The sequence below is a fragment of the Natator depressus genome, chromosome 1 (assembly GCF_965152275.1).
Source record: "Natator depressus isolate rNatDep1 chromosome 1, rNatDep2.hap1, whole genome shotgun sequence".
In the NCBI taxonomy this organism is placed as follows: Eukaryota; Metazoa; Chordata; order Testudines; family Cheloniidae; genus Natator; species Natator depressus.
The window spans coordinates 293,762,686-293,789,908 of NC_134234.1; the positions used below are offsets into that span (position 1 = coordinate 293,762,686).

At 40.8% G+C, this 27,223-nt stretch overlaps 1 protein-coding gene and 1 pseudogene across 1 annotated transcript in view; one reads left to right on the forward strand and one right to left on the reverse strand.

Annotated features, from left to right (window-relative positions):
- Positions 1–21,261, forward strand: part of YAF2 (YY1 associated factor 2) — a 47,516-nt gene extending 26,255 nt beyond the window's left edge. Inside the window, exons 3-4 of the mRNA XM_074942195.1 lie at positions 13,915–14,067; positions 17,536–21,261. Coding sequence (XP_074798296.1) covers positions 13,915–14,067; positions 17,536–17,773 — 391 coding nt within the window. The 3' untranslated portion in view covers positions 17,774–21,261. The remainder of the gene's footprint in view (positions 1–13,914; positions 14,068–17,535) is intronic.
- Positions 1–27,223, reverse strand: part of LOC141980708 (E3 SUMO-protein ligase ZBED1-like) — a 100,426-nt pseudogene that overhangs the window by 17,847 nt on the left and 55,356 nt on the right.

The window sequence follows — 27,223 nt, forward strand, 5'->3', positions numbered from 1 at the left end:
AACAGAACTAGTTTATGGCTACAATATATATTCTTCTGGACAAATTAAAATAGATGAAGTTAGAAAATACTGTTGAATTTTAGTATTTGCTTTACTTGTCTTTTTAAACAATTGTGTATTTTATTAACATTGGGGAGGAGAGAGCTCAGTGGTTTGAGCATTGGCCTACTAAACCCAGGGTTGTGAGTTCAATCCTTGAGGGGGCCGTTTAGGGATCTGGGGAAAAAAAATTGGGGATTGGCCCTGCTTTGAGCAGGGGGTTGGACTAGATGATCTCCTGAGGTCTCTTCCAACTCTGATATTCTATGAGCTAAGTTGCTGTTATGACTACATGCAGGTGTAACTGGACTAATTCCCATTTATAGAAAAAGGATACAAGTAGTAACTTTTTCTGGCATTTGTAGAAGTATTTCTGCCTGTAGTACTGGTTTGGTCATAGATATGGTCAACCCTAAACAGGGTAAGCTTCAATTTTTTATCCAGAATTCCTGTCCTTTCCCTCAATAGCATTTTTGAGTTCTGAAAAGAGATTTGACCTGGTTCTAAGATCAGAGATCAGTATTGAAAAGTAAAAATTACCAAGCAATGATTAATGAAGAAAGCCAAAGTATAGATTTATTTAGAAAATGCTCATGCAGAGAAACATTGAAGAAATGTGAAATTAGTGATGAGTGGGACAACAACCAGACACATGCTTTTACACTAGGTCAGTGGCTCTCTGCATATTTACCATTGTGGGCTGCATATGCAGCTCTCTGTGTTATGGTGGGCCGCATCCACACAATATATATACTACCTGCATGGCCCTGAGAATGTCACATTAGCCGCAGCTGTGTATTGATGGGGCTGCAAGCTGCCTGCAGGCCATGTGTTGAGAATCACTGCACTAGAATAGATAAAGCTACAAGCTCATTGAGACAGAGACCATAGCTGAGACATGGGCCTCTGGGCACTGCTGCAATACCAATAATAGTTTATAACTAGTTTGGCAAAGTATTTTTCCAAGAGGACTTATACAATAATTCGCCTCACATCAACATCCTATTCCTTCTCCATCTTTTATTATTCCCTCTCCACTCACTGCCCCCTTTCTTCTAATCTGCCATTATACTTCCACCTAAGTTAAACCCCCCCCCCCCCTTATCCATTAAGAGTTTAATGATCTACCTGTCACATTGCTTTAAGGATTTAAAGGGCCCGGGACTCCGGCCGCCACTGGTCCTTTTGCCCGCCGCCGTCCCGTTCTCCCCCCCGTCAGCAGAGATGTACCTCTTGGCCTAAGTCATCTGCTACAACATTGCGTTCACCCCTATCGCTAACAATTTTCCAGGACATTGAGCTCCACCTGTCAGAGAGAGGAAACCTGCATCACCTGCTCTCTTGGAGACCTGACCCTCAAGAAGAATCTTTTGAGGAGCGGGAAGCTACAGCCGATGAAGAGGTCTCGGTTATGGCCAACATTTCATCTTCATCTCCAGATGAAGCTGTCATGCCTCCCTCCTCCTCCATCCTTGATGGATGATTTTAAAAAGTTTGAGGATCTAGTCAAGAGAATTGTTGACTCCTTGCAGATCCCTCTCGAGGAGGTTAAAGAACCTCACCATAAGCTGCTTGATATCTTTAATTCACCCTCATCTGCATGCACATTTTTGTCTGTCAGTGAAGCCCTTCTGGACCCAGTGAAGATTTTGACTCCAGCTTCTATTCTGCCTACATGCAAGAAAGCAGATAATAAATATTATGTTCCAGCAAAGGATGCAGAATTTTTTTTTCTCATCCTTCACCTAACTCGTTGGTAGTCGATACAGTTAATCTGGAACATAGAAGGCAACACCATGCTAAAACCATGCTCCATGAAAACGACCATAAGCATCTATACCTACTGGGAAGGAAGTCTTGCTCATGTGCCTCCTTACAATTTAGAATTGCCAATTACCAGGCACTAATGGCAAATTACAATCATATAAACTGTACCAAACTGAACTCTTTTGTTGACCACCTACTGGTAGAGCACAGGAAGGCATTCCAGGCAATTATTGCAGAGGGCCAACTACTCACCAGAACATCTCTACAAGCCTCCCTCGACACTGCTGATACTGCCACCTAGTCGATCGCTACAGCAGTAGTTATGAGAAGGGCTTCCTGGCTCCAGCTCTCCGGATTTCCAAAATATGTTGGAGGACCTTCATTTTGATGGGTCTGAATTATTTGTGGACACCACAGATGAATCTCTGTGAATGTTAACGGACTCACGTGCTACTTTACATTCTCATAGCATTTGTACACCTGCTTACAAGAGAGAGCTCAGCAAGTCCCAGGCTGCTCAGAGATCACATCCTGCTCAATTCCTAACCTCCCAGAGGCCATACGAACCACATCAAAAGACAGATTTCAGAGATGGAAACCATCCACTTCTCAGCCTTCCACCTTGCAGTCTTCCACCTCCAAGCAGCAATCTTGACAGGCTGGTAGAAGGCCCGAATTACTATCCTCATCCTTATCAGCTGCAGCAATTCACCTGCCTTCCTCCCTTCGGTGACTGCCTTTACCCCTTCAGGCGGGCTTGAGAGTCAATCGCTACAGAAAAGTGGGTTTTGAGATCATCTCCACAGAGTATGCCATCCATATTACCATGCTTTCACCAACAAACCCGCTTTCCCCGCCCGTCTTCAGGGACCCCTCTCACGGGAACTTGTTTTTTCAAGAAATAGACTCTCTTATGGTTGGGAACTATACAACCAGTCCCCATGCAGCCCAGAGGGAAGGGGTTTCATTCCCGGTATTACCTGGTACCAAAAAAGAGCAAGCTTCGGAATTGGTGCAGATGCAACTCGGTCGTCATCACAGCAGGTATTCAGAACATGACCGGGGATGTACTCGGCAGACGTTCTTCCAAGACCATGAATGAGACAGACCTCAGCCTATTACACCACATATTCTGTCAATGGGGCACCCTCAGATAGACCTGTTCGCCACACAGTTAAACAAATGTGCCCAGTTTTGCTTGAGAGGAGGACTGGGTCATTGATCCCTGGGGGATGCATTTCAGTTTCATTGGGCTAGGATCTCTTGTGTACATTCCCATCTATTCCTTTTTAATAGCCAAAGTTTTATGCACAAAATAAAAAAAAGACAAAGCCAGAGTTATGCTAATAGTTCCTACCTGGCCCAGACAAGCATGGTTTACTTAGTACATTTTGCTGAATGCTCACTAATCATTCTCCACATTGCTCCTCATCTCTCCCAGGAAGGCAAGAAGATCCTTCACTCCAATCTCACAGTGCTTTGTCAATCATTCACAGGATTAGAGACCACCTCAGAGGAAGTAAAAATAGTGCTATTGCAGAGCAGGAAACAGTCTACACGCTACACGTATTCTCAAAAATGGACAACATATTTGTCTGTCGATATGACCTCAGACATATTCCACTGATGACCTCATTGCTGCCAGATACACACCAAAAAGTTTGGGACTATCTATGAGCTCTAATAGAGTCCACCTGGCAGCCATCACAGCTTTCCACTCCCCAATACAGGGTTATTCTGGTTTTGCCCACCCATTCACAGCGAGGTTCCTCAGGGGACTCAGAAATCTTTATCCACTAGTCAAGTGCCCTACTCCTGTTTGGGACCTCAATCTGGTCCTTATGTCTCACAAGGCCACTGTTTGAACCAGTAGCTACCTGCTTACTGCTCCATTTATCAGTGAAGACCACATTCCTCAGAGCCATCACATCGGGATGATGGGTTGGGGAAATAGGGGCCTTTATAGCTTATCCCCCTGTCACAGTATTTTTTTAAGGACAAGATCACTCTGCAGTCCCATCCAAAATTTTTACCCAGAGTGTCTTCCAAGTTCCGTATTAACCGAACAGTTCACCTGCCAGTCTTCCACCCTAAACCTCTATAGCATTCCTCAAAAATGCGTCCATTATTGAAATATGTAAGGCCGCCATTTGGGCGTCTTTACATACATTCACTGAACACTATGCAATAACTCACTACTCTGCTTCTGATACTGTAGTCGGCTCAGCTGTGCTTTCTTCGGTATTGGACTCTATTCCGAAGGCCGCCTTCCTTGCCTTCGAGGGAACTGCTCGATAGTTACCCAGAGTGGAGCATCCACAGGGACACTACTCAAAGAAAAACTGGTTACTCACCCTGTGCAGTAATTCTGGTTCTCTGAGATCTGTGTCCCTTTGATTGCTCCACTACCCACCCTCCTTCCCCTCTGCTTTAGAGTTCTCTATTATGGATCTTCGCAGAAGAGAAGGAACTGAGGGGGGTTCACCCATGCAGTACTATATAACAGTGGTGCAGGACATGAGGCTGACTAGCATGCATGTGGAGGCTGAACAGACGCTGCTATGAATAATCTCCAATGAAGGGCGTAGGGGACGCTAGGATACCTAGAGAGGAGCACCTTTAGGGATGCACATCTTGAAGACCCACAGTTACTGAACAGGGTGAGTAACTATTTCTTCTCACATTCACCACAGACTTTGATGTCAGTATTTCTTAATGATTGCCTCATGATCATCTGTTTCAGTGTATCCCCATCTCCTGGAGGGATCTCCTTAATGTATTCACAATGATCAGCCTTCTCTCCGTCAGAAGGTGATTCCTACCTAAAGGAGTTTATACACCCATTCCACCTTGTTTCCTCCTATTTTGACACCTGCTACCTCAACTGGAGCATAGTGGCAGCCAGTTCTGAGGCAGGATCACTGTACAGTATTCCTGTATGCTTTTCTTAACCCCTATTTATAATGCGTAGCGGGGTGGTGGGGGTTAAGATGGGGGAAGCTGCATTATTGTGGGTGACTTCAGTCTGAATGACACATGCTGGAGATCTCATGCAGCAAGTATTAATATTTCTTTGGAAGTTTTAAATATTACAGCTGACAAGTCCCTAACTCAAAAAGTGTTGCATTCAATATGGGGGAATTCTGTATAAGATCTCATTTTGACAGATTAAGAGGAATTGATTTCAGAAGTAAAAATTAGTGGTTATTTAGGTGCAAGTTTTCATGACTTGAATACATTTATGTGAAGACAAATCAGTAATATGTACTTGGTGCTTTAAAAGGGACTGATTTACAAAGTTGGAAAATATTTGAGCCGAATCAGCTGGGAGAAAGAACTTAAATAGAAAAATGTGAATGATAATTGGGAATTGTTTAAGAACATTTTAGTATATACCCCAAAATCCACAATCCCAGAGAGAAAAGGCTACACCAGTTTAAAAACAAATTTTAAAAAAGCCTGTCTTAAAGGGGAAGTGAAAGCTCTGTGTGTGTATGTATGTGTGTGTGTATATATAAAAAATAAAATAGAAGAATGAAGAAGTTGATAGTATTGAATGTAAATTAGAAGTTAGGAAGTGTAGAAAATTGATAAGGGAAGCAAAAGGACACATGGAGAACTCTGTCAGCAGCATTAAAGACAATAAAAAGGTGTTTAAGTATATCAAGTACAAAACAATTCTAATAATGGTATTAGTAGATTACTAGAGGGACATGGCAGAATTAATAATGTAAAAAAGGCAAAAGTTTTAAATAAATATTTTGTTCTGTATTTGACAAGAAGCCAGCATTTGTATCATCTGATACTGAAATACTTTTCATGCTCACATACAGTTAACTGAGGGTATGCCTATACAGCAGCTGGGAGGAGTGATTCTCAGTATCAGTAGACATAGCGGTGCTAGCTTTGCTTGTGTTAGCACGTTAAAAATAGTAGTGTGGCTATAGAGGCATGGGCAGTAGCTCAGGCGAGCTGCCTGAGTACAATCCTGTTGGACCTCCTGGGTACATACTTGGGTGGGTAGCCTGAGACACTATTTGTCATGCTTCTGTGATCACACTACTGTTCATTGTGTTAGCTTGAGGAGAATTAGTGCATGTATGTCTACACCTGCTGGGATTCTCATGTTTTTTTAAATCAGTAGGTTTAGATAACTTGCATCCCATAGGTTGCCGAAGAGGTCTCCAAATGGGTAATGTTGATTTTTCAATCAGTCTTGGGATTTTGGGGACTGTAGAGGACTTGAAGAATGCTAATGTGCCAGTATTTAAAAAGGGTAAAAGGAATGACCCAGCCTGACATTGATCCTGGGCAAAATCATGGAGTGGCTGAAGGTTCTTACTCTAGCAGACAAAGGTTTTACAAGATCCAATGGCTGTAAGCTGAAGCTAGACAAATTCAGATTAAAAGTAAGGGGCACTTTTTTTTTTTAAACAGTGAGGATAATTAATCAATGGAACAATTTACCAAGGTTTGTGGTGTTTCCATCATTGGACATTTTTTAAATCAAGATGGGTGGGTGGTTTTTTTTTTTCTAAAAGTGTACTAGTACAAGCACAGTTATTGGACCGGAAGCAGGGGTATACAAGGAAGTCCTATGGCTTGTGTTCAGCAGGAGGTGAGACTAGACAATCACAGTGGTCCCTTGTGACCTTGAAAAATCTGTGTATCTATTTCCATATAAATATTTCATCTACTGTCTGCTATTGTAGTTCAGCAATTCTGGCCTCAAGATGCTCTGACAGCCATGCACTACATGTCAGGACCAAGTGCAAATGTACACCACTTGGCCACAATGAAAATAGTCCTGTCTTTTGCCTTCTTACATAAACTGTATAGTTCTTGCTAACTAATATGTGCTGGTTTTCTACCTCCATTTGTTGTTCTGGTGTTTTTACTCCATGTCTGGGTGTTGGGTGAACCTAGGTTTCAACTTCTGTCCAGTGTATCAGTCTTATTGTGTCTCCAGCACTCTGGCCTCTCAGGTTGACAGTGGGACACTATATGTAACCTTAACAATAATGGTAGTTACTGAAAATACTGTAACTTGCTGAAGGCAGTCACTTTGGCATTCTGCTTGCTATTTCAATTACTGTTACACCAAAGCAACAAATGCTGAAGAAGTGAACCTGCAGGCTAAAATAAATAAGGCTATATCTCCACTATAGTTTAGAAAAAAGAAAAGGAGTACTAGTGGCACCTTAGAGACTAACCAATTTATTTGAGCATAAGCTTTCGTGAGCTACAGCTCACTTCATCGGATGCATTCAGTGGAAAATACAGTGAGGAGATTTATATACATACAGAATATGAAAAAACACCCATTTCTATTTGCAAATACAGACTAATACGGCTGCTACTCTGAAAACTATAGTTTATGTTGGCATAACTTATGTCACTAAGGGGTGTGAATAAGCCACCCTCCGAAGTGACATAAGTTACACCGACATAAGCATCGGTGTGGACAGCGCAATGTTGGCGAGAGAGCTCACTCCCATCAGTATAGACTCAGGAGTGGCCTAACCTACTGACCCCCTGAGCTGCCTTCAGTAATCTTCAGAAGTTCAAGAGCCACAAGACCCGCACAAGCTGCCCCTCGAGGCGGTGCCTGCTGGGGTATGGGGCTTCTTCCCCAACACCTCCTTGCAGGGCTAAAGCCCCTAGATTACCCTCACTGCAACGCAGAAGTCCCTAGTCCCACTACCCCACTGCACGGCAGAAGCCCCTAGTCCTATCACCCTGCCGCAGGGGAGAAGCTCCGAGCTCCCCTCCACCCAGTCTGGTAGGTGCAGAATGGGAGGGGGCGTGCATGGTGGGCTCCACAAGTCGCACTTTAACTGTAAAAAGAGCTGCATGCAGCTCATGAGCCATAGTTTGGCCACATCTGCTATAGAGCATCTTCACCAGATGCACTGCAGCAAAGCAGCTGTATGTGTAGACAAGCCCTAAGTATGCATTAGAGATTGCAGCATTTCAAGCTTGATTTAATAACTGCTTTGTATTTTCTGAATATTATCAGGGCTGGCCTTACCATGAGGTGAACTGAGGCAGCCGCCTCACATGCCAGACTGTTGGGGGGCGCCACTAGGACCAAGAGCGTAGAAAATGCTTCTCAGGGAGCTTCCTGTTTCTTGCTGCTTCCCTGAACCTACTTGAGGAGAACAGGTAGTCAACTGAAGTAGTAAGAGCCAGATAGGCCCTTAAGATGCTGATATCTTCCCTCACTCAGGCCCTGCTACCAGCCTGCTTATTTGTCCCCTTCAATTGAGTGTTGAGAGCCACTATAGCTGGTACAGAACAACAGTCATGAGTGAAAAAAGGAAACACCCCTCTGGGGGGCATCATTCAGAAAAAGAAAGCAAGCAAAGGAAGCTTTTCTATCTAAGCAGGAAGGAGCTCTCCTGAGATACATAGACACAAATGTTCACGGTGAGCCTTCCGGCCCCAGTGAGGATGTGAGTGGTGAGGAGATGCCTGATCTTCCAGTTAATCAGAGTGCAGGTGACCTGGCAGCTACTGCAGCTTCCATATCTCCATCTCAAATGGATGTAACCGTGCACATTCTTGAAGAAAAGTGTAGATCAGAAAAGAGTGGTGGAGGCGCAAGAAACAGCTGCTGCTGAGTTTAGTTCCTTAAGTCTAGATGATCCAGGACTGTGGACCCACTTGAGCAGAAGCCTGAGGGATTTCCTTGTACTGCATGGGCCACAGTGAGTGAAAAATTTCATGTTCCCCAAAGACAATGAAAACAGAAGTTTCCATCCAACACATTACTAGCATGAAATCCCCAGTGGTGACAAAGTGGAGAGGCCATGGCTTATGTACTCAAAAACCCAGAATGCTGCATACTGTTATTGTTGCAAACTCTTCCAGTTTAGTGGTCCAGCCACATTGGGTCCTACAGGAACAAAGGACTGGAAAAAATCTGGCTAGAAATCTGGCATGCCACGAGAAGGCAGCAAATCACCAGAGCATTCCGTAGATGGAAAGAGCTTGAGATGAGACTAAGGTTAAAGGTCATCGTAGATGATCAGCATCAAGAGAAGATTGCATCAGTGTCTCTTTACTGGCAAAATGTTCTGAAAATGCTCATTGCCATTGTGAGAATGCTTGCTACCCAAAACCTAGCACTGCGTGGCACTTCAGATCAGCTGTATGTGCCAAACAATGGAAACTTCCTTTAAATTGTGGAGCTGATGGCTGAGTTTGATGCTGTATTCCAGGAGCATCTAAGAAGTCACCACCCAAGAAATGTACACATACCACTACCTTGGAAAAACCATTCAAAATGAGATCACACAGTTACTGGCAACAAAAGTCAAACAGAAGATTGTGGCAGATCTGAAGTCAGCAAGATATTACTCTGTTATTCTGGACTGCACACCTGACATCAGCCATATGGAACAAATGACTTTAATGGTGCATTTTGTAACAACAGAACCTAGTGAAAATGTCCTTGCAATGGTGATTGTCAGAGAGCATTTTCTAGAATTTATTGACATTGATGATACTACAGGAGCTGGTATGACAAATGTGCTTCTTAAAAGCTGGAAGATATGGGAATTGCGATGGCTGACACGAGAGGTCAGGGCTACAATAATGGTGCCAACATGAGATGTAAGAACAGAGGAGTGCAGACACGGATCCAACCCTCGAGCTTTTTTGTCCCATGCAGTTCTCATTCATTGAACTTGGTGGTCAGTGATGCAGCATCAGCTTCTAGTGAGGCTGCTGAATTTTTTAATGTAATTCAAAGCATCTATGTATTTTTCTCCATCAACTCGTCAATGGTAAATTTTGAAGCAACATCTAGGAACGTCCTCTCTGACACTGAAACCACTGAGTGCCACATGATGGGAAAGTCGAATGGAGGCGATAAAGCCTATCTGTGACAGGTTTCAATCGGTCCTCCGAGCCCCTAGGGGGCGATGGAGAGCTACGGTTCCACTGGCAGGCCTTAGTCACCCCTTTCGGGCGCTGGGGAATTAGCAGGAAAGGTGTGCTGGCCGGAGTCTGCAGCGCGCCCCTCAGGCAGGGGAGTGCTGGTATGGGTTTGTAGCACGCAGTTCTGCTACCAAGGCAGGTTGGCCAGGGTCAGGGAACGCAGGCCCACCCAACTCCACTGCGTTCCAGCCCAGGGCCCTGACAGTGGCGGGAGGTGACGGTCCTGCCGCTCAGTCAGTGGGGCCATCTGCGCCTGCTGACCAAATACACCCACCCCACGGTGCAGTTCTGCCCCGGGCTACTTCCTACCCGGTCTCTCAAGTGGGTCTCTCCGGTCCCTCCAGCTCGTCCGGGTATTCCGTTGCTAGCAGCTCCAGCTCCCCCTCTGTGTCAGGCTCACGATGGCCCGGGCTACAGCCGGGCCCCTCCGGGTACTCAGCAGCTGGCAGTCCTGGTTGCCACAGGCCTTCCTCCTGGTCAGGTTCCTCCTGCCCAGGGCCTCCCCTGGGTCGGCAACAGGATCACAAGGGAGCAGCCTGTGTCTGTCTCCCTCCCTGGTGCTCTCTTCACTGGGCAAAGGGCCCCGCCCTTTGTACTTCCTGTCCCACTCCTCCCCTTCTAGGGATTGGTGTAAGCTTGGTCTGGCCCCTCCCACTCAGGCTGAGAGGGTGGCTCTTTACCCTCTAGTTCAGAGGGAAGCCACCCTGGCTCCCTACACTATCAAACACCAAATTGGGAAGATAGATGATGCCAGCGTTGCCATTATGGAGGACAGGAACTGTTCATGGGAGAACAGTGGCAGAGGGAAATGGAATCACCAGAAACATACATAACTTCAAATTTCTGTGTGGCTTAATGTTGTGGCGTGACATACTGTTTGAAATAAATGTTGTAAGCAAGAGACTCAGGTAAGGTGAGCTATTACCAGTGTTATACCAATAAAATAAAAACCAGCAGGATCTTATTAAAGGGGAAAAGGCAAAATGCCACATTTATTGTGAATACAGAAAGAATCCTAGTAAGCGGTTAGTTATAGCTATAACGTTCCATTCAATTTCATATTGACACACACACACACACACACACGTTCTGCAAGGTTGTTATCATAGTTACCAGCCTTAGAGTTGCTCATGCCAAGCCACTGGCCAAGTGGCCTGGACACGAGGAGGGAGCAGGGCCTTGTCAGATACTCATCTGATGCGCCTGGAAGTTGGTTTGCAGAATCAGACCCCAAAGTTCTCACTTTCTAGAGTCCATTTTTTAATAGGAATTTCTTCCCATGCCAGTGTATGGGAATTGCTTCATCATACTGTTGCTGAATCAATCTGCAGATGGCACATTCCTGACGGCTCCGTGCTGCCAGATGTTATTTTGTTCTTCGGTTCTCCCATCCTTGAGGCTGTTGGGTGGATTCCAGTCTGCTCTCCGGGGGTCCTCTGGTTATTTCCACTTGACGCCTTCTTCAGCCGATGGACACTGGATTCTTAGGCTGGCACCTTCCTGATCAGTCAGTTATTATCCACACCAAGCATCCATCCACATACATCCTCTATCTCTATTTTAATCACAATTGTTAACAAAGCGAGATGAATACAACAAAAGGGCGGGGAGTCTCTGGGTGCTGTTTCTGTTGTTAGAGAGTATTGCTTTGAGTCTCTCTCTGTGTGAGTAGTTGTTGTTACAAAGAATTGCTTTGAGAACAGACTCTGTCTTAGAATGTACTAACACAATTAGCAGCTTGCAAGTTTCACACAGAGAGGGAGAGAAACAGTACCAAAAACCAAGAGACCTCTTAATTGGTAATACCCTGGAATTTAAACTATGGGGAATCAAAGTCATTTGTGATTTTAATACAGAACTTCTTTAATATGACCCAACACCAGCAGGAGAGAAAAAAAACCTTTTGTAATGATAATCAAGGTGGGCCATTTCCAGCAGTTGACAAGAACGTCTGAGGAACAGTGGCTGGGGGGGGCGGCGGAATAAACATGAGGAAATAGTTTTACATTGTGTAATGACACATCCACTCCCAGTCTTTATTCAAGCCTAATTTAATTGTGTCCAGTTTGCGAATTGATTCCAGTTCAGCAGTCTCTCTTTGGAGTCTGTTTTTTTGAAGTTTTTTTTGTTGAAGAATTGTGACTTTTAGGTCTGTAATCGAGTAACCAGAGAGATTGAAGTGTTCTGGTTTTTGAATGTTATAATTCTTGACATCTGATTTGTGTCCATTTATTCTTTTACGTAGAGACTGTCCAATTTGGCCAATGTACATGGCAGAGGGGCATTGCTGGCACATGATGGCATAGATCACCTTGGTAGATGTGCAGGTGAACGAGCCTCTGATAGTGTGGCTGATGTGATTAGGCCCTATGATGGTGTCCCCTGAATAGGTATGTGGACACAGTTGGCAACGGGCTTTGTTGCAGGATAGGTTCGTGGGTTAGTGTGTTTGTTGTGTGGTGTGTGGTTGCTGGTGAGTATTTGCTTCAGGTTGGGGGGCTGTCTGTAAGCAAGGACTGGCCTGTCTCCCAAGATCTGTGAGAGCGATGGGTCGTCCTTCAGGATAGGTTGTTCAGGCATTTGAAAGTTAAGTGTTACTTACAATTTTTGAACAAGGCATTTTAAGTTGTTAGTTCTCCTTTATTGGGGAAGGTAGCAGAGCAGTACCATGAGAGGAGTAGAACAGGAAGAAGGCAGAATTGAGACCTTTCAAAGTTTTGGCCCAAGCGAGGGGACATGGGGGCGTCATTTGAGCTCTCTGCCTCGGATGCCAAAATGTTGTGGGCCGGCCCTGAATATTATTGTACAGTGCTCATGGTTTCACAATGCTTATTTTTCTAAGGAATATCTAGAGATACACAGAGGATGGAAATTTTGTTTTCTGAATCCTAATGAAACCTGAAAATTTCAAAATTCTGCAAAGGAAAAATCTGAATATATTTTTTTTTTTGATCTGGCCAATCAAAGTGCTTCATTTTGATTTCAACTTTTTTATTTTTTTATTACAAAATAGAATACAAATTGCAAAATATATAACACAAGTTTCTGTGTGGCGTTCGAGGGTATTGGATTTAATCTATAAAGCCCACAATGGCTTGGGATCTAGTGAGCTGAAAGATCAGCTCTTTCCCCATTTGATATTACTGCATTTGCTGTGAGCAAATGTGCTCAAACTGGGGACCTTTAATTTAAACAGGTGGGTGCTACTGACAGGGCGTTCTTTGTGAAGGCTCTTCCTATTCAGAGATCACCGCCTTTGGTGTGTCTACATATATTAATTTTCTGGGCACACTGTGTCAGTGGGTCAGCTGGGGTCCAAGAAGAGGCCTCTTACTTCAGTAGCCACATCGGCTGGCGGTGAAAGTCCAATAATTGGCCACTTACTTCAGCAGCAGTCTATGGGGCTGCCTCTCTTGGTGGCAGTGTTTGCCCAACGGCAAGTCTAGGGAGCTGCCTTCTCTAGCGGCAATAGTGCCTAAGGGCAATTGTGGGGAAGGTAGGGGAACCTGGGCCCACCCTACTCCACTGAGTTCCAGCCCAGGACCCTATGACAACCAGGTACTCTGGTCTTAATATGCCCAAACGTGTTCCCTGGGTCACTTCCTACTGTTAATCCCGATTCTGTAGCTCCTTGTGGATAGCGGCTCATCATCCTCTCTGGTCTCCGCAGTCGACTGGGGTCTTGCAGCATAGTCAGGATGCTCTGCCTCAGTGGTTTGGAGCTCTGGTGGCTTCTTAGCAGCAGCCTGCAGTGCGTGTCCTCTCTCCTCCTCAGCCAGCCCAGGCTGGGCTGAGCTGAGCTGCTTACTTTTATATCCTCCCTCCATTGGGAGCTTGCCTAGCAATGGCTTGGGGGTGTGGCCTCTTGGGCCCAAAGTATTGTGTTAACTCTAACATTGCCAATGCAAGGTTGATACACCTCATCACACATTGCACAAAGCCCTGTCTCTAAATCCTTAAAATGTGTCTCTTTTGGTGGATCAGTAGGCTAATGGGCAGGATACAGTGAGTTTGAACTGGGTATGCTCTTATTATGAGCTGCTGGCTGTTTGATGTGTTTAACAGTCTTGCATTTTGTATTGACTATTGTTTTAATTACTGTGAAATGTAGAGTATAAGACTGATACTATAAAATCTAAATAATAAATATATATGTGCTCACAGGAAACCTCGACCTGTCTCTCAGCTGGTTGCACAACAGGTTACTCAGCAATTTGTGCCCCCAACACAATCAAAGAAAGAGAAAAAAGACAAAGTAGAAAAGGAAAAAAGTGAAAAGGAAACAACTAGCAAAAAGAACAGTCATAAGAAAACCAGGTAAATTAAAAAATTTGGTATTTGTAAAATATTAAATGATGCAAATTTTTCATTACTAGTATAAGTGTTCTCAAGTCATTTTAAAATTAGACTAAATATTTGTTGAAGTTTCATTGTTTTATGATGCTGTTGTTTAATGTAAAGCTATCTTGCAGTTTGTAGTTTTGACCAGAAGATGGAGACTAAATGGACTAAATAGGAGAGGGAAAATTAGGTGTTGTCGATAAAGGGCTAGCGTTTGCCTCATCTAGCAAAATGATATGTAGACAGAAAAATGGAAGCTATAACGTTCCAGGAGAAGAGGAAAGTGGCTAGTGTTTATACAGAATTGGATGGAAAAAGGGACTATAAGGTTCTGGACAAGTAAGCAAGTAGGTTGTTGGTATTCATGCAGAATTTGGGATAAGGAACAAAGGCTAGAATAGTGACTTTTGGAGACCAAACTGACTTATGAAGCTGAAAACATACACAGTGGATTGAAATACTGAAGGATATCTTGGACTTTTAGACAGTTCAAGCAAGTAGCCGCAAAGTCTTGATCTTGCCATGGACTAGGAACAGCCTGCAGTTTGAAGGAAAAATGTAGGATGTTAGACACAAGTAGAACTGGCTGAAATTTTTCAGCAAAAAAATACAGATTTGGTGATACAGAAAATGTTTCATGAATTTGTGTCTGCTTTGCCAAACTTTGTGTCTGGGGGAAAAAACAAAATCCAAAAATGTCTAAACATTTTGTTCTAATATTTGCAAAATTAAATGTTTTGGGTTTTTTTTTATTCAAATGGACTGTTTCAGTATTTCCTTCGATGTCATTTAAAAAAACTAAAAACACCCAAACATGCATTGTTTCAGGTAAAGAGAAACATTTCATTTAACCTGAAACTAATTGTTCTAGCTTTTCAATTCACTGAAAACCTAGAAAAAGTTCCTTTCTGGGTTGACCCAAATAGATTTTTTTTGTATTTTATTTTTTGGAACTGCAAACAAACCAAAACATCAGTTGTTTGCGTAGCTCTAGACACAAGTAATATTGTCCCAGATTTCCCCAAATTAAGTATAAAGTTACTTGAATCACAAATATGTAACTAAAAACCTAAGAAGACTGAAAGAGATGCAACTTACTTAAGAGAGAGAGGAAAATGTAGGGAAATAGTGTCACTGTGTGTTTTGGAAGTGCTGCAGTCTGTGAGGCAGAGTTCAGCCAAAGAAGATTCTATGGAATCACTTCTGCAGAGAAGTAGCAGACGTTTTCCATGCATTGGATGAAACAGGACCTTCAGTGTTATTCAGGGACTGTTCCAGAAAGAGTAAAGAGTACTCTCCAAATTTACATCTTGAAGTAGCAAGAATTTAGATTGAAAAGGCTGAGACTATTTTTTTTCAACAGGAAGGAAATGGAACAGAGCTGGGATAAAGGATTTTTGTAATGTTTGTCTTTTATTTTTAATTATACATTTTGGCTGGCTAGAGTGTAACGTATTTATAAGTTAGTATCTTAAGAGATATTGTTCTGAATGGTAACAATTATGTGGGAATGTTGAAGGTTAAATAGTCTTATTACATGAGAAGTGAAAAGGGGTGATATTGCAAGGGCTGGGAACAGGGCTGTGCACAGCAATTTAAATTTGACTGCTTTTGGAAGGGCACATTAAACACACACATTAAACCATATCAACACACATGTACATTACGTACATAGAAATAAACACTCACCATTTCAATGAAAATCCATGCGCCGTAGAGCTATCTGAATAAGTGTATCCACAAGGACTTGGCTGTGGTGGGGGTCACAGAGCTCCGCCCACCCCAGGGCCACAGCAGGGAGAGTGAGCGGAGCTCTGTGACCTTGCCAGTTATTGAGGTGGGCCGATGCCACTGCTTGCCCTCCCATATGCACGCCTCTGGCTGGGAATATTGTTTAAAAAAAAATCATCTCAGTAAAAGCTGTACAAAGAATTGCTTGAAAAATTAATAGTGAAGAGAAATCAAACACTCAAGTATTACATACAAGTTAAAAAAAAAAAAAAAAAAAAAGTACTACCTGATTTTGGGTAGACTGGGTTCTGATTAAGAATGCTCACCTTAGTTTCTACGTGGATTACTTAAAAGAGCTTTTTTTTAAAAAAAAAGGAGCACATTTAAATGTTTCCAGAAACATGTATAACAAAATCTGCATGCAGTAAGCCCTAAATTTTTTCTCTGGCATGCAGCCCATTTCAGGCTGGCAAAAGTGACTCCTTCCCCTCCACCCCCACATCTTCAAGCAACCAATTAGGTTCTTTATTAATGCCAGTTCAGCCTTGGGGCAAGAGTCTCATTGGGCTCCTCGTGTATTATTATGCAGCTTCAACTCTTGGCTGCGTGGGAGTGCAAAAGGTGGGGTGAGGTGACTCAGCATCAGTTCTACTTGAGACAGGGCACTAAATCCCTGTGTAGGGCGAGGGGAGGGTTAAGATTTGCTTTTAGGAGCACACCTGCCAAATCTTGGTTTCATGTTAATTTCTTTACTTCCAAAGCTTGGCCTGGAGAAAGTTGTGGAATCAAATATAGGTTTTGTAGGTCAGTTTTAAAAGGCTTGCTGGGTGCTGTGCTGCTGTTGTCAGCAGGTATTTTCAGCTGCTGTGGTGACATGATTTGTCACCTGGCACACACACAAAACTATCAAATTAAAGCGTTTCATGCCTAGATCACCCATTGCACTAGCACCTGCAAAGACCATGCTGATGGAACATAGTTTAAATGTTCTGTTGTGGTCTTAAAAAATAAAATAGTAGTAATCAAACCAGAGGTTGTGGCCTCATGTCCTATGCAGGATATTAGTATTAATTTATGCATCAGGGAACCCAGACTCCAGCCCTGTCGTCAGTGTTTTTTGTGTAAATTATTTTAAAATTAAATTCTATTTACGTGATGCCCACTCCAAATTTTAAATTTTCAGTGTGCTGCAGAATTTGTATTTGCTAATACCTGCATAGCAGAAGTTTAGAAACAACTGGTTAGAGGACCTGGGAGCTGGTTTCTGCATATTAAGAACATAAAGTCAACACCCACTGAGATGAATGGAGAAGTTCATACTTCTCAGGCTGTTGTTTCAGGCTGTCTGCTGACACTGATAGTACTGGGGGGGGGTCACATTTTGAACATTCTTTGCAGCCATAAAGACTAGAGACTTAATTTTTTACAAGCAAAAATCTTAAAATGTGGAGTACAGTTTTGTGACCACCTTAACCACATTATCCAGAGGGCCCTGTTCAAATCAAGTTATTTAGAGGTGAAGAAAAATTTAAATATTACAGTATAGAGTTGCTAGCTATGTGATACATTCTCATTTAATGTATTCATAATATTGCTGTGTGTAGTATTTCACTAAGTTATACGTTTTCTACGAAGATCACTAAAAATGGGAGGGGCAAGAGGATTATGCGATGTGGAAGCTTTTAGCTTTTAATTTGATTCTGTTTTATTTAGGCCAAGATTGAAAAATGTGGATCGGAGTAGTGCCCAGCATTTGGAAGTTACCGTTGGAGATCTGACAGTCATTATTACAGACTTTAAGGAGAAAACTAAGTCACCACCTGCTTCCAGTGCCGCATCTGCAGATCAACACAGTCAGAGTGGTTCTAGCTCTGACAATACAGAGAGGGGAATGTCCAGGTCATCTTCGCCCAGAGGAGAAGCTTCATCGTTGAACGGAGAATCTCATTAAAGTTTATTTTCTCCAGTTTCTTTAATCTCTTCTCTTCAAAACATGCAAATACACAATTTCTGCCAACAGCTACCACATTTTCATGACAGATTATCCATGCACAATTGATATGTTTACTGGAACATAATTTATGCAGTTTTACAAAAGTGAAGTGAAGCAGTAGAAATAATAATTTAAATGCAATCTACAAATGCCTACAAAGCATTTTCAGACTAACTTTTTAATCTTCACATTTAAAGGTGCCATGAAAATGTGGTTTGAATGTTCATTATGCAGTGTTATTGGTAAGTCCATTTTCACTTTTAGTTTAGTGAATTCTAACACAACTCTTGGAGTCTCTACTATTGGCATGTACTGAATTAAAATTTTTATAACATAGTTCAAGCTGCCTAAATATGTATTATTTGAGAATTGTGAAACATAGTTATATGTATGCAGATCAAAGATCAACTTAATCAACTATTGCTGCAACAGAATTTTCATAATTATTATCTTCTTAAAAACACCTGCTGGTACTTGGTGTGCTTAAATAGGAAAAATGTTATTAAATAAAACATTTGTATGAATTTTTGCCAATGTTTGACATCATTTACTAAATTACTGTTACTGAATTATGTTGCTGGTTTTACCAATATTTTCCTCACACTTAAAACACTTATTGTAATGTTTATGAACAAAAAGAGTGAACATACTATAAGCATTGGTTATTTAGCTTTATAATTCAGATACAGTACTACACTGTCATTAGACACTGGTAGTCTATGTTCTATAACCAATATCAAATCTCAAATGACTAAGCATTTGGCAAAAACTAAATTTTTAAAATCTGAAATTCTGGAAAAGCTTTAAAAATAACTTTTTAGTACAGTTTTCATTTCTGCTTAGCATTATTTCCTTGCCCCAAACTTGCCCAGTGTCATAGTTGCATATCAGTTTAGTACAAAAATACTATGTTGCACAGGAGTAAGGAAATAAGTAATACTATTACATTTTGTTCTTAGATCAGCTGCTTTGATTTTGAATTGGCCCTTTTATTAAATACTGTAGCATCAGTCATAAGAAAAAAAAATGCAGTACCCTATTTTCTGGCATAAACTGTCAAAATTTATGCATTTAGCAATATACTGATACAGAGCAAAAATATTTACAGTCCCACCCGGTATTATGTAAAATAACCAATAAAATATTTTTATGAATACAGATTTCGCATTTTTGTTTACAACTAGGTGTTGTTTTTTTATGCACAAAAAAATCCATATATAGATTTAAATTATAGGGTCAGATTCAATACAAAAATGCATCTGGCTCCTGTCCAAAGGAAGCCTGTTCACATCCCAGTAATTCTCTTTGTGTCTCATTCAAAATATGTATTTTGGGGCCAATGTGAAAGTGGGATGGACTTCTTTTGGTAGTGAATCCAGCCCTAAAATATTACCTTCGTATGATGCATCCTGATAATAGCTAAAATAATGGATTTTTGTAGACCCTGACAATTGTGGTGGTTGGTGGTTTCTTGTAGTAATGTACCTTTCTGTTTTTTAATGCAGTACTTCTACAGGCACAATGGTACTGTCTATTTTGTAAGATGCGAGTTGTGAAATACAGTTAGTTGCATAAAATGAAAGTCTGATGTGATATCTAAAAACTTACATACCTCATTCCTTGGTGTTACTGTTAAACTTTTAAAAAAATCCAATGTTAATTATAGGTTATTTCAAATGGACAACTACTGACCTGGTTAAAATGTATTATGCTTTACCTTACGAAACATTTCTTCATTCCAATTTTCTGATCATATTTTAATACTTTTTAAAACATCGCATTTTAAGTTTCATAAATGTTTTTGGTTGGGGTGGGGCTAGATGTTCAAGTAATGAATGTTAATTCTTACAAAGAAAGATACATTCTTCTGAGTTTTACTTTTTACAATTTGTTAGGTGAAATTATATGCAGAGTATACTGAGTTAATGGATTACAAGAGAGCTGAATCTGTTTAAAGTAAGCAATATAGTGATGATGAATCTCATTGCAAGATCCTTTATGAAATGTTTCAACTTTAAAACAAAATGAATGTTAACATATTTCAGTACTCTTTGCAAACATAAAATAGTGATCTAGTACCTATAGTTCACTAAGTCAGAACCTTATTATTAAATTTAGTATAGGTAGACCATTCAGCACCTGCAAAAAGTGGTCTTTTCTATCTCGAAGTAGGCAGTCATTGATTTAGTTAGTTAGTTAATTTGCATGGAATTGACTACTAAGAGGCATAATCTAATATCCAATGAAAGCAATCCTTAGTATCTACAAGAGCAATTTTAAAGTGTGGTTATTATCAGAAAAGTGATTGTAAAAAGAAGGTCACTGGATTGCTCATTTTTACTCAAGAATTTCTAGATCAAATTACTCCATTTATGTAAAATTGCCAGTACTACATACTCCACCTAGAGTTTGTAATTAAGTAGTAGTATTGGGGTGATGTAAGAGGTGTAAAGAACAATGATTATGTAACCAAAAGTTAGCTTGCCATTCCTGTTGATGCATGAAACGCATGAGAATTTTTGCTCTTCTACAGCAAAAGTGGTGCAACAGTGCTGATGGCAGAGTTTAAAAAAAAAAAAAAAATCAGTGAAGTAAGGTGATCTGACTCTTTACTCATAACATTATAACTATACTTTAAACCAGCCTCACTTCCATAATTTCTGAAGAAGTTTTCAGTTGGTTTAAACCAAGTCCTTTCTCCTACTCTGTGTAAATTCATTAAAAAGGTCTACTCCATCTTTACTCAGTTTGTAGAATGTAAAAACCTAACATTGTAACTCATTGTTAGCTATTTTTCTTTTACTGTTCTCTACATAATGACTGATCATCATCTGTTACATTCTAAGCCTGCACCAACCTTCATCTGCCAAGCATTTTGCGTGGTTACATGAGATGATCCAACAAAGATGAATGTGATGATGATCCATGTAAATAAGTTCCTTTGTGCATTGATTGTCCACTGTTTCAAAAACAAGAATGCGATGCAGTTAATTCACTGTAAAGGTGTAAAATAATTCAATGTTTTGTCATCCTGTTTTTTGCCACTAATTATAGCTGGCATAAGGAAGTACTGAAATATACAATAGTAAGGTGTGATTTATTTTTTTACTTCTGAATTTCAAAGTCTGCATAATAGAAGCAATCAAAATCTGTACCAAGTAATACCATGTCAAAATCTGCAGTGTAAAATGTTGACTCTTAAGATTAGTGATAGGAAAAAGGTTATATTCAAAGGCTTAATTTTAAGTTTTGATGCAGTGACTAGTCTTGAAACAATCAAGATTATGATCTAAAATGTTAACGTACTGTATGTGTTTCTCTAGCTATTTGATGTTGTATGGCATAGAAGATATAGTTCAAGCAATTTAAGATTAAGCAGTATTCTGCACTTTAGGTGTGTGTGTGTGTGTGGTTTTTTTTTTTTTTTTTTTTTTTTTAATGTGGTCAGAGGCAGTGCATTTTATCTAGCCATGTGAAATAGAATAGATAGGTAGCTCACGCTTCCCCCCTGCCCCCCTGTAGCACCAGGACATGTCTTCCAAGCTGCACATGGTGGTGTAGTTCTGTCCTGTGGCAGAAGTAGCCTAAGGTTGCCTCACCATGTGGGAATGCTTACAAAGTGCACAAATAGGGAGGCAATTGATTAGGTCTGGGTCATTAACCAGTTAACATGAGGATTCACTTGTCAGCTGGGGACTGTTAAACTGGAGACAGGAAGGGAGAGGGAAAAAGAGAGTGGCTGGAAAGAAGGGCAAAGACACTCGACCTCACAGAGGTGAGACCTCTTCCCCTTCCCTCCCCCCCTTGCCTAAGGGGTCTGCTGAAACTTGGGAAAAGCCTTATGGTGATGGGACATGAAGCTGCATAAAACATTGAAAATAAAGTGCACTGTGGTGAATTTACATAAGAATGTGTGAGGACTGCTTACAAAGGGAAGTCCAGGATGAGGGAGCCCACCCTGTGACATGCCCTTTGTAGTTTTAATTCTTTCTCTCCTCTTCCCAAAAGTGGGAAGACTTCCCAGATCATGCAGCTATCTGTGCTTATGAAATACAGGAGGGAGCTAGTGATAGACCTGTCAAGTGTGCGCCTTCATTAAAATCCACTTTTTTTTTCTCTCTCTCTGTATCTAATCTATTTCTCTGTCCCTTACATGCCTTCTGATACCACTACGGTCTACTAGAGAGAAGGGCTGAAACCAATTTCTTTTGGAGTAGCAGAAGTCATGGCAGAGGTAGATGAAATTGATTTTTCCCCTGGCAATTGCATGTTACCACATTTGTAGTGGGTTTGATCACTAGGAAAAGCTAGCTCTGGAGATAAGTTCAAAATGTTAATGCAGTTCTTGGATAGTGGACTAGTCCAATGCTAGGCATGTTTACTAGCAACACATTCTCTTAGCAAATTGGTAAGATTTGAGGTTGTTGGAAATGTCATTGGAAGAGTAGAGCTAGAGCTTTAAAAGGTTGGATATCATTTCTTACCTGACTTCAGAAGCATGAGTCTCATTTGAAGGTATATATTGCACCTACTAGTAAGTAGGACAGCTTGACTTTTTTCCCCCCTCCTGCTTCACAAGTATTTCAAGGCAATATTTCTGTAGCAGAAGGAGGCAAAAGAAAACTACTGTAAGCAAAAGCAAAACAAATTTGAGCCTAATTCAACACTAAAACAAAAGACCAACAACCCTCTCCTAACACCTTTAATGAAAGGCAATACAATCAATCTAGGATTTAGTTAAAATAAGAAATAATACTTTGCAAGTCTGTTACGAACAAGTACTTTACAAACATTTTAACCTCCCATATCCATCTGTATGCATTAGGTAAATAGTATTATTCCCATTTTGTAGGTAAGGAAATAAGATTTACAGCTTTAAATGACTTGCCTAATGTCACACAGGGAAAATTAAGGTAGAGTTAACATAGTTTGAGTATGCTACTCCATTGAACTAATCAACCTGGTCCTTTGGCTCTAGCAGTAGAGGCTTCCGCTTTTATTGGCTCTAGCAGTAGAGGCTCCTACTTTTAAATTCAGAGGTTCTGTGTTTAAATCTGGCGGACAATCCACCCAGAGATATAATTATAAATTACCAATTCCATTAGTTCCAAGGTACTAGCAAAGAAAGTGACTAGTCTAGCCGCTAAAGAAAGACAAAGAGCCACTTGGTGTAAGCCTGGGCTACATAAGCAGAGAAGGTAGTGTTAGAATAAATGAGCCAAAGGTGTTAATATAACCCAGTCACTGTCAAACAAACAATTTTGAACAAGATCCAGGGATTTGGTGAACAGAGATGTCAGCCTGCTTAGTACCATGGCGCAAACATCATTAAAAAGCCCTTTAACCTTATATTAAAGATAGAGAAGGGAAGGAAAAACAGTTAAAGCATTTACAATGTGAAGTATTAAATAAGACTTTCATTTTAACATTTCTTGTTCCCTTTCCCTTCAGGATGGAGAGAGTTTCAGAAGGAAAAAACCCTTGTTTGACAGTCTCTTTGATGGTATTAATGATGGCAGTAACTATCCTTAGACAAAAAGTTAGTTGAGATGAGCAAGAGCAGGAGCTGTTGCTGCTGTTAAAATCCTTTCATCCCAGGTAGTTGTTTGGGATTCAGCTACAGCTGGTAGGCTGGCAATGTCCTCTGGCTCCCTCTCTCTGGCCTGGTGTGGTCATTTTTCCAGATGAGGATGATGAAGTCACAGGAGACGGTAGGAGTGGCAGCCGTGATGAAGAAGTTTGGTTCAGTACTCTCCATCTGTTATTTTAAGTGTGTATTATGTATTTTTGTTCTTTCATATGTTCCCCACAAAATCTTTCGTTTAAGGACCCAGAAAGGGATTGATGAGTAGAATAGCCCCTCCCCTTATTATTTTGTCCATCAGTTAGGCCTAGTATTCGATGTACCAATTTTGGCTCATTAACTTCTGGCTCCACATCTGTTTTTAAATGCATAATTTCAATACAGTCCTTGAATCATATCAACTTTACCTTCTTTAGCCTAATTTAGTTATTCTGTCTCCCTTTTGTACCTTTTCCTGTCAATATTTGTTGTTTATTGTAACACTTTATGAACTTTTACATACTTTTTACAGTTGAGCTCACAATTCTTGAAAATTTGTAGGCCCAATTGTCACAACAGTGGCTGTGGGGCCAAAGTTCTGACTACTGAGTACCTATTTTAGAAGATATATTACTGGTTTTCCTGAAAAAGAGAATATCTATCTCACACTGATCCTTCTTTGAAGAGAATAAATCAAAACCAAGGTTGACTGAGTGTACAGTTCTCTAGGCAAGAGAATCTGCTATCAGGTTGGTCTTCTCTAACACAACAGCCAACAACTGTGAGAGATTCTCTCTGATACTTTTTAACTAAGTTTTTAGTATTGGTTAAGTATCATATCCCCACTTGTAAAGGGAATAGACTCTGCTCAAACATCTGTTTGAACTCCATGGCCAATTTCACTGCTGGTGTAAGTGCGTGTGATTTGTTTGAAATAATTATACTTGATTATGCTAGTGGTCAATTTGACCTCTCCGGGTTCCTGATCCATTGAATAGTTATTTAGGTATCTCTAAACACTTAAACTGGTGTGTGACAGATGATCTCCTAGCTCTGCTTCAGTTTTTACATAACTCTCTTCCTTTCTAGATAAGTGAGATATAGGGAGAATTTTTGCTAAATAGTTTTCCTTTATACACTCATGTGAGCTCTCTAGTTGATGAGACTGGCATTCAGAATGCCAGTTACCACTTTGGTTCTGATATTCATGTCGCTGAAAAGGACTGCTTCTATCACTTGAAGGAAGTTTTCCCTTCTAGGAAAGTAGGTGGGGTATGTTGTAGATCTTGATGAAGAAGTGTCCCCCAAGTGACACACAGTACCTGAAGGCTTTTGCAAGGTGCAGGAAAGAAGCTTTGGAGAGGCAGACAAGGGTGGATGGAGAGGGAGATCTTCTGCCAAAAAAGAACACACAGAGTTTTCAGCATCTCCTTGTGGAGATCCTGGGGAGATGGCTTCTATCTCCAAGATGTGTCTCAATACTTTTTGTTAGATTGAAGAACAGAGGGGATTATAGCAAGAGAAAAATTCTCTATTTTGTAAATCTCTGAATGATGACTAGAAAGTCTTCCTCCTTCTGTGTTTTAAAATAAAAAAACTTCATGAGCTAATATGCCCTTCTCTGTGAGAATTTGTTACTGTGCACCACCATCTGCTGTTATAATGTGCAAGTAGGCATCCTCCATTTCTACCTTTTACTAATATCCATACTGATAGATGGCTTTCCTTCTGGATTGGTTCAGTGACTTTTGACCTAAAGATATACAGCAAAATATGACCTGAAGAAGAGCACTATGTAAGCTCAAAAGCATGTCTCTCTCACCAGCGGATGGTTCAATAAAAGATATTACACCTCACCCACGTAGACACTCTAAAAATATCTGTTTGTGAACTTTGGGGTGCTAGACAGTAAATGGCATAGATATCTGTCTTTTAGCTACAAATCCTGGGTGGTAGTTCTGTGTATGCCCTTATTTTTTTTCCAGAGGACTGGGGGTCAGGAGGATTGGATTGAAGGGGAAGATAAAGGAAAAACTCCCTTGTGAACCCTCTTGCACATTTTAGAGACCATCCAATCTGAGATGATCGTATTCTAGACTTCCTGTAAAAAGGATAATCTTCCTATTGAAAGACTGTTCTCTGGGACAGTCAGAGCCCCAGTTAGACCTTGTGGTGTTTCTCAGCTGAGGAAGGTTTTGTAGGCAATAGTTCCAAAATGAATAACTGGTCAAGGTTTGGAATAGCCAATCTTGAAGCATAGTAGGAATAGCAGTAGGTAGCAAAACCTTTAGAAGTAGATGGAGACTGGCTCTGACAAAGTTCTTGGTAGTGAGATGCTCTATAACTATGCCATCAAGTGCCTTATCCACTGCATCACTAAGGCAATGACTCCATTGAAAGAAAGAAAATATTTGTTAAAAGATTTACCTCGTGGGTAGAGCCACAAGTTGTTATAACCAAAGGAATCTTAATGAACTGCTGGTAAAGTTACCTTATAAGAAGCAGTGAGTCCCACAACTTGTTGAATCTTTCTGTTTGTGAAAGTAAGTAACTTTGGAGGTGACCGTTTCTTCTAGTCAACTGCTTTAGCCTACCAGTATACCACAGAATGGATGAAACTTCCTGGAGGGAAATCATTACTAAGGCTGAGTGAACCCTCTACCTTCTTGACTGCCATGTCAAAGGGAGTGACCCCTTCAATCGGTATAGGTAGATATTGGATTGATCAATAGGATTTATATTTGTCTAAGGGTAGACTTTAAACTTTAAAGATTTTATTGTCAGAAAAAGTTCTTATGTAATTTTGGAAAATCCCAGAAACCAGATTGTCTTCTCCTAAGTGAATAAATTTATTTTCTGTTCTGACTTCTTGGAAGAGATGACCTTGTCTAGACTGAACTGTAAAATCTTGGGTAAATGACTAAAGTAGTAAGCACCTAGCATTAGCTGAAGGCCTGAATTATGATTCCTGCTCACTGCAGGCCCCACTTAGTTTTGTGGCTTCAGCCATGCTACTTTAACATGTGATATCAGATACCAAGTTAATGATAGCTAAGTATGGATTGGAGACCTTCAAGGAAAGCCTATGTTTTTCAGGAATGGAACTAATATTGATTATTCAATAGTCAATACCCTACTCTGATTCAATGATGCCCCACCATCACGGTAAGGGTCTTGCTATTAGAGGTCCTTTCTATTGATGAAAACTAAAACTGAGGCCCTGAAACTTCTAGTCACTAATGAACCTGTGATATTTATTTGAAAGAATAGGACTGTGAACCTTGAAATCATGCCTGCATTTTAATTAGGTAATTACATTTTTCCCACCTAAATTTCACCAGTTGCCAAGCAGGAAGAAATGCATGAAAAGCAATAAGAGGTCCTCCAATGTTGTTGGTGTTGCTTCCTATGTGTGGAAAAAATCCCTTCACTCAGGATTGGCACCGCTGAATGTATATTTTTTCCTTCATGCTTAAGGCTAATTTTTAATGGCGTTTCTCTGAGACACTTTTTATAGTAATATACATATTTCCAACAAATATTGAAGGCAAAAATAAACATCTTCATAAACAAAATATGCATGTGAATGTTTTTCATGAGTATACCATTTTTATTATAAAATCTCAAAGGTACTGCAAGGAAAAGAAAAACAGGGTGAGGATAGAAGACTGCTTTGCACTATTTACAGAATACAATTTAGAGCAGTTTCAGCAGGAGGGCATATGCTATAAAATCTGTAGGAAGATGTGAAATTATAGGTTCTCCTTCAAGCGCTGCTCCCTGTGTGTCTCTTGCTGTGGTTATGCATGTGCTTCATGCTCCCGGAGTCAGAGAATTCTTGAAAG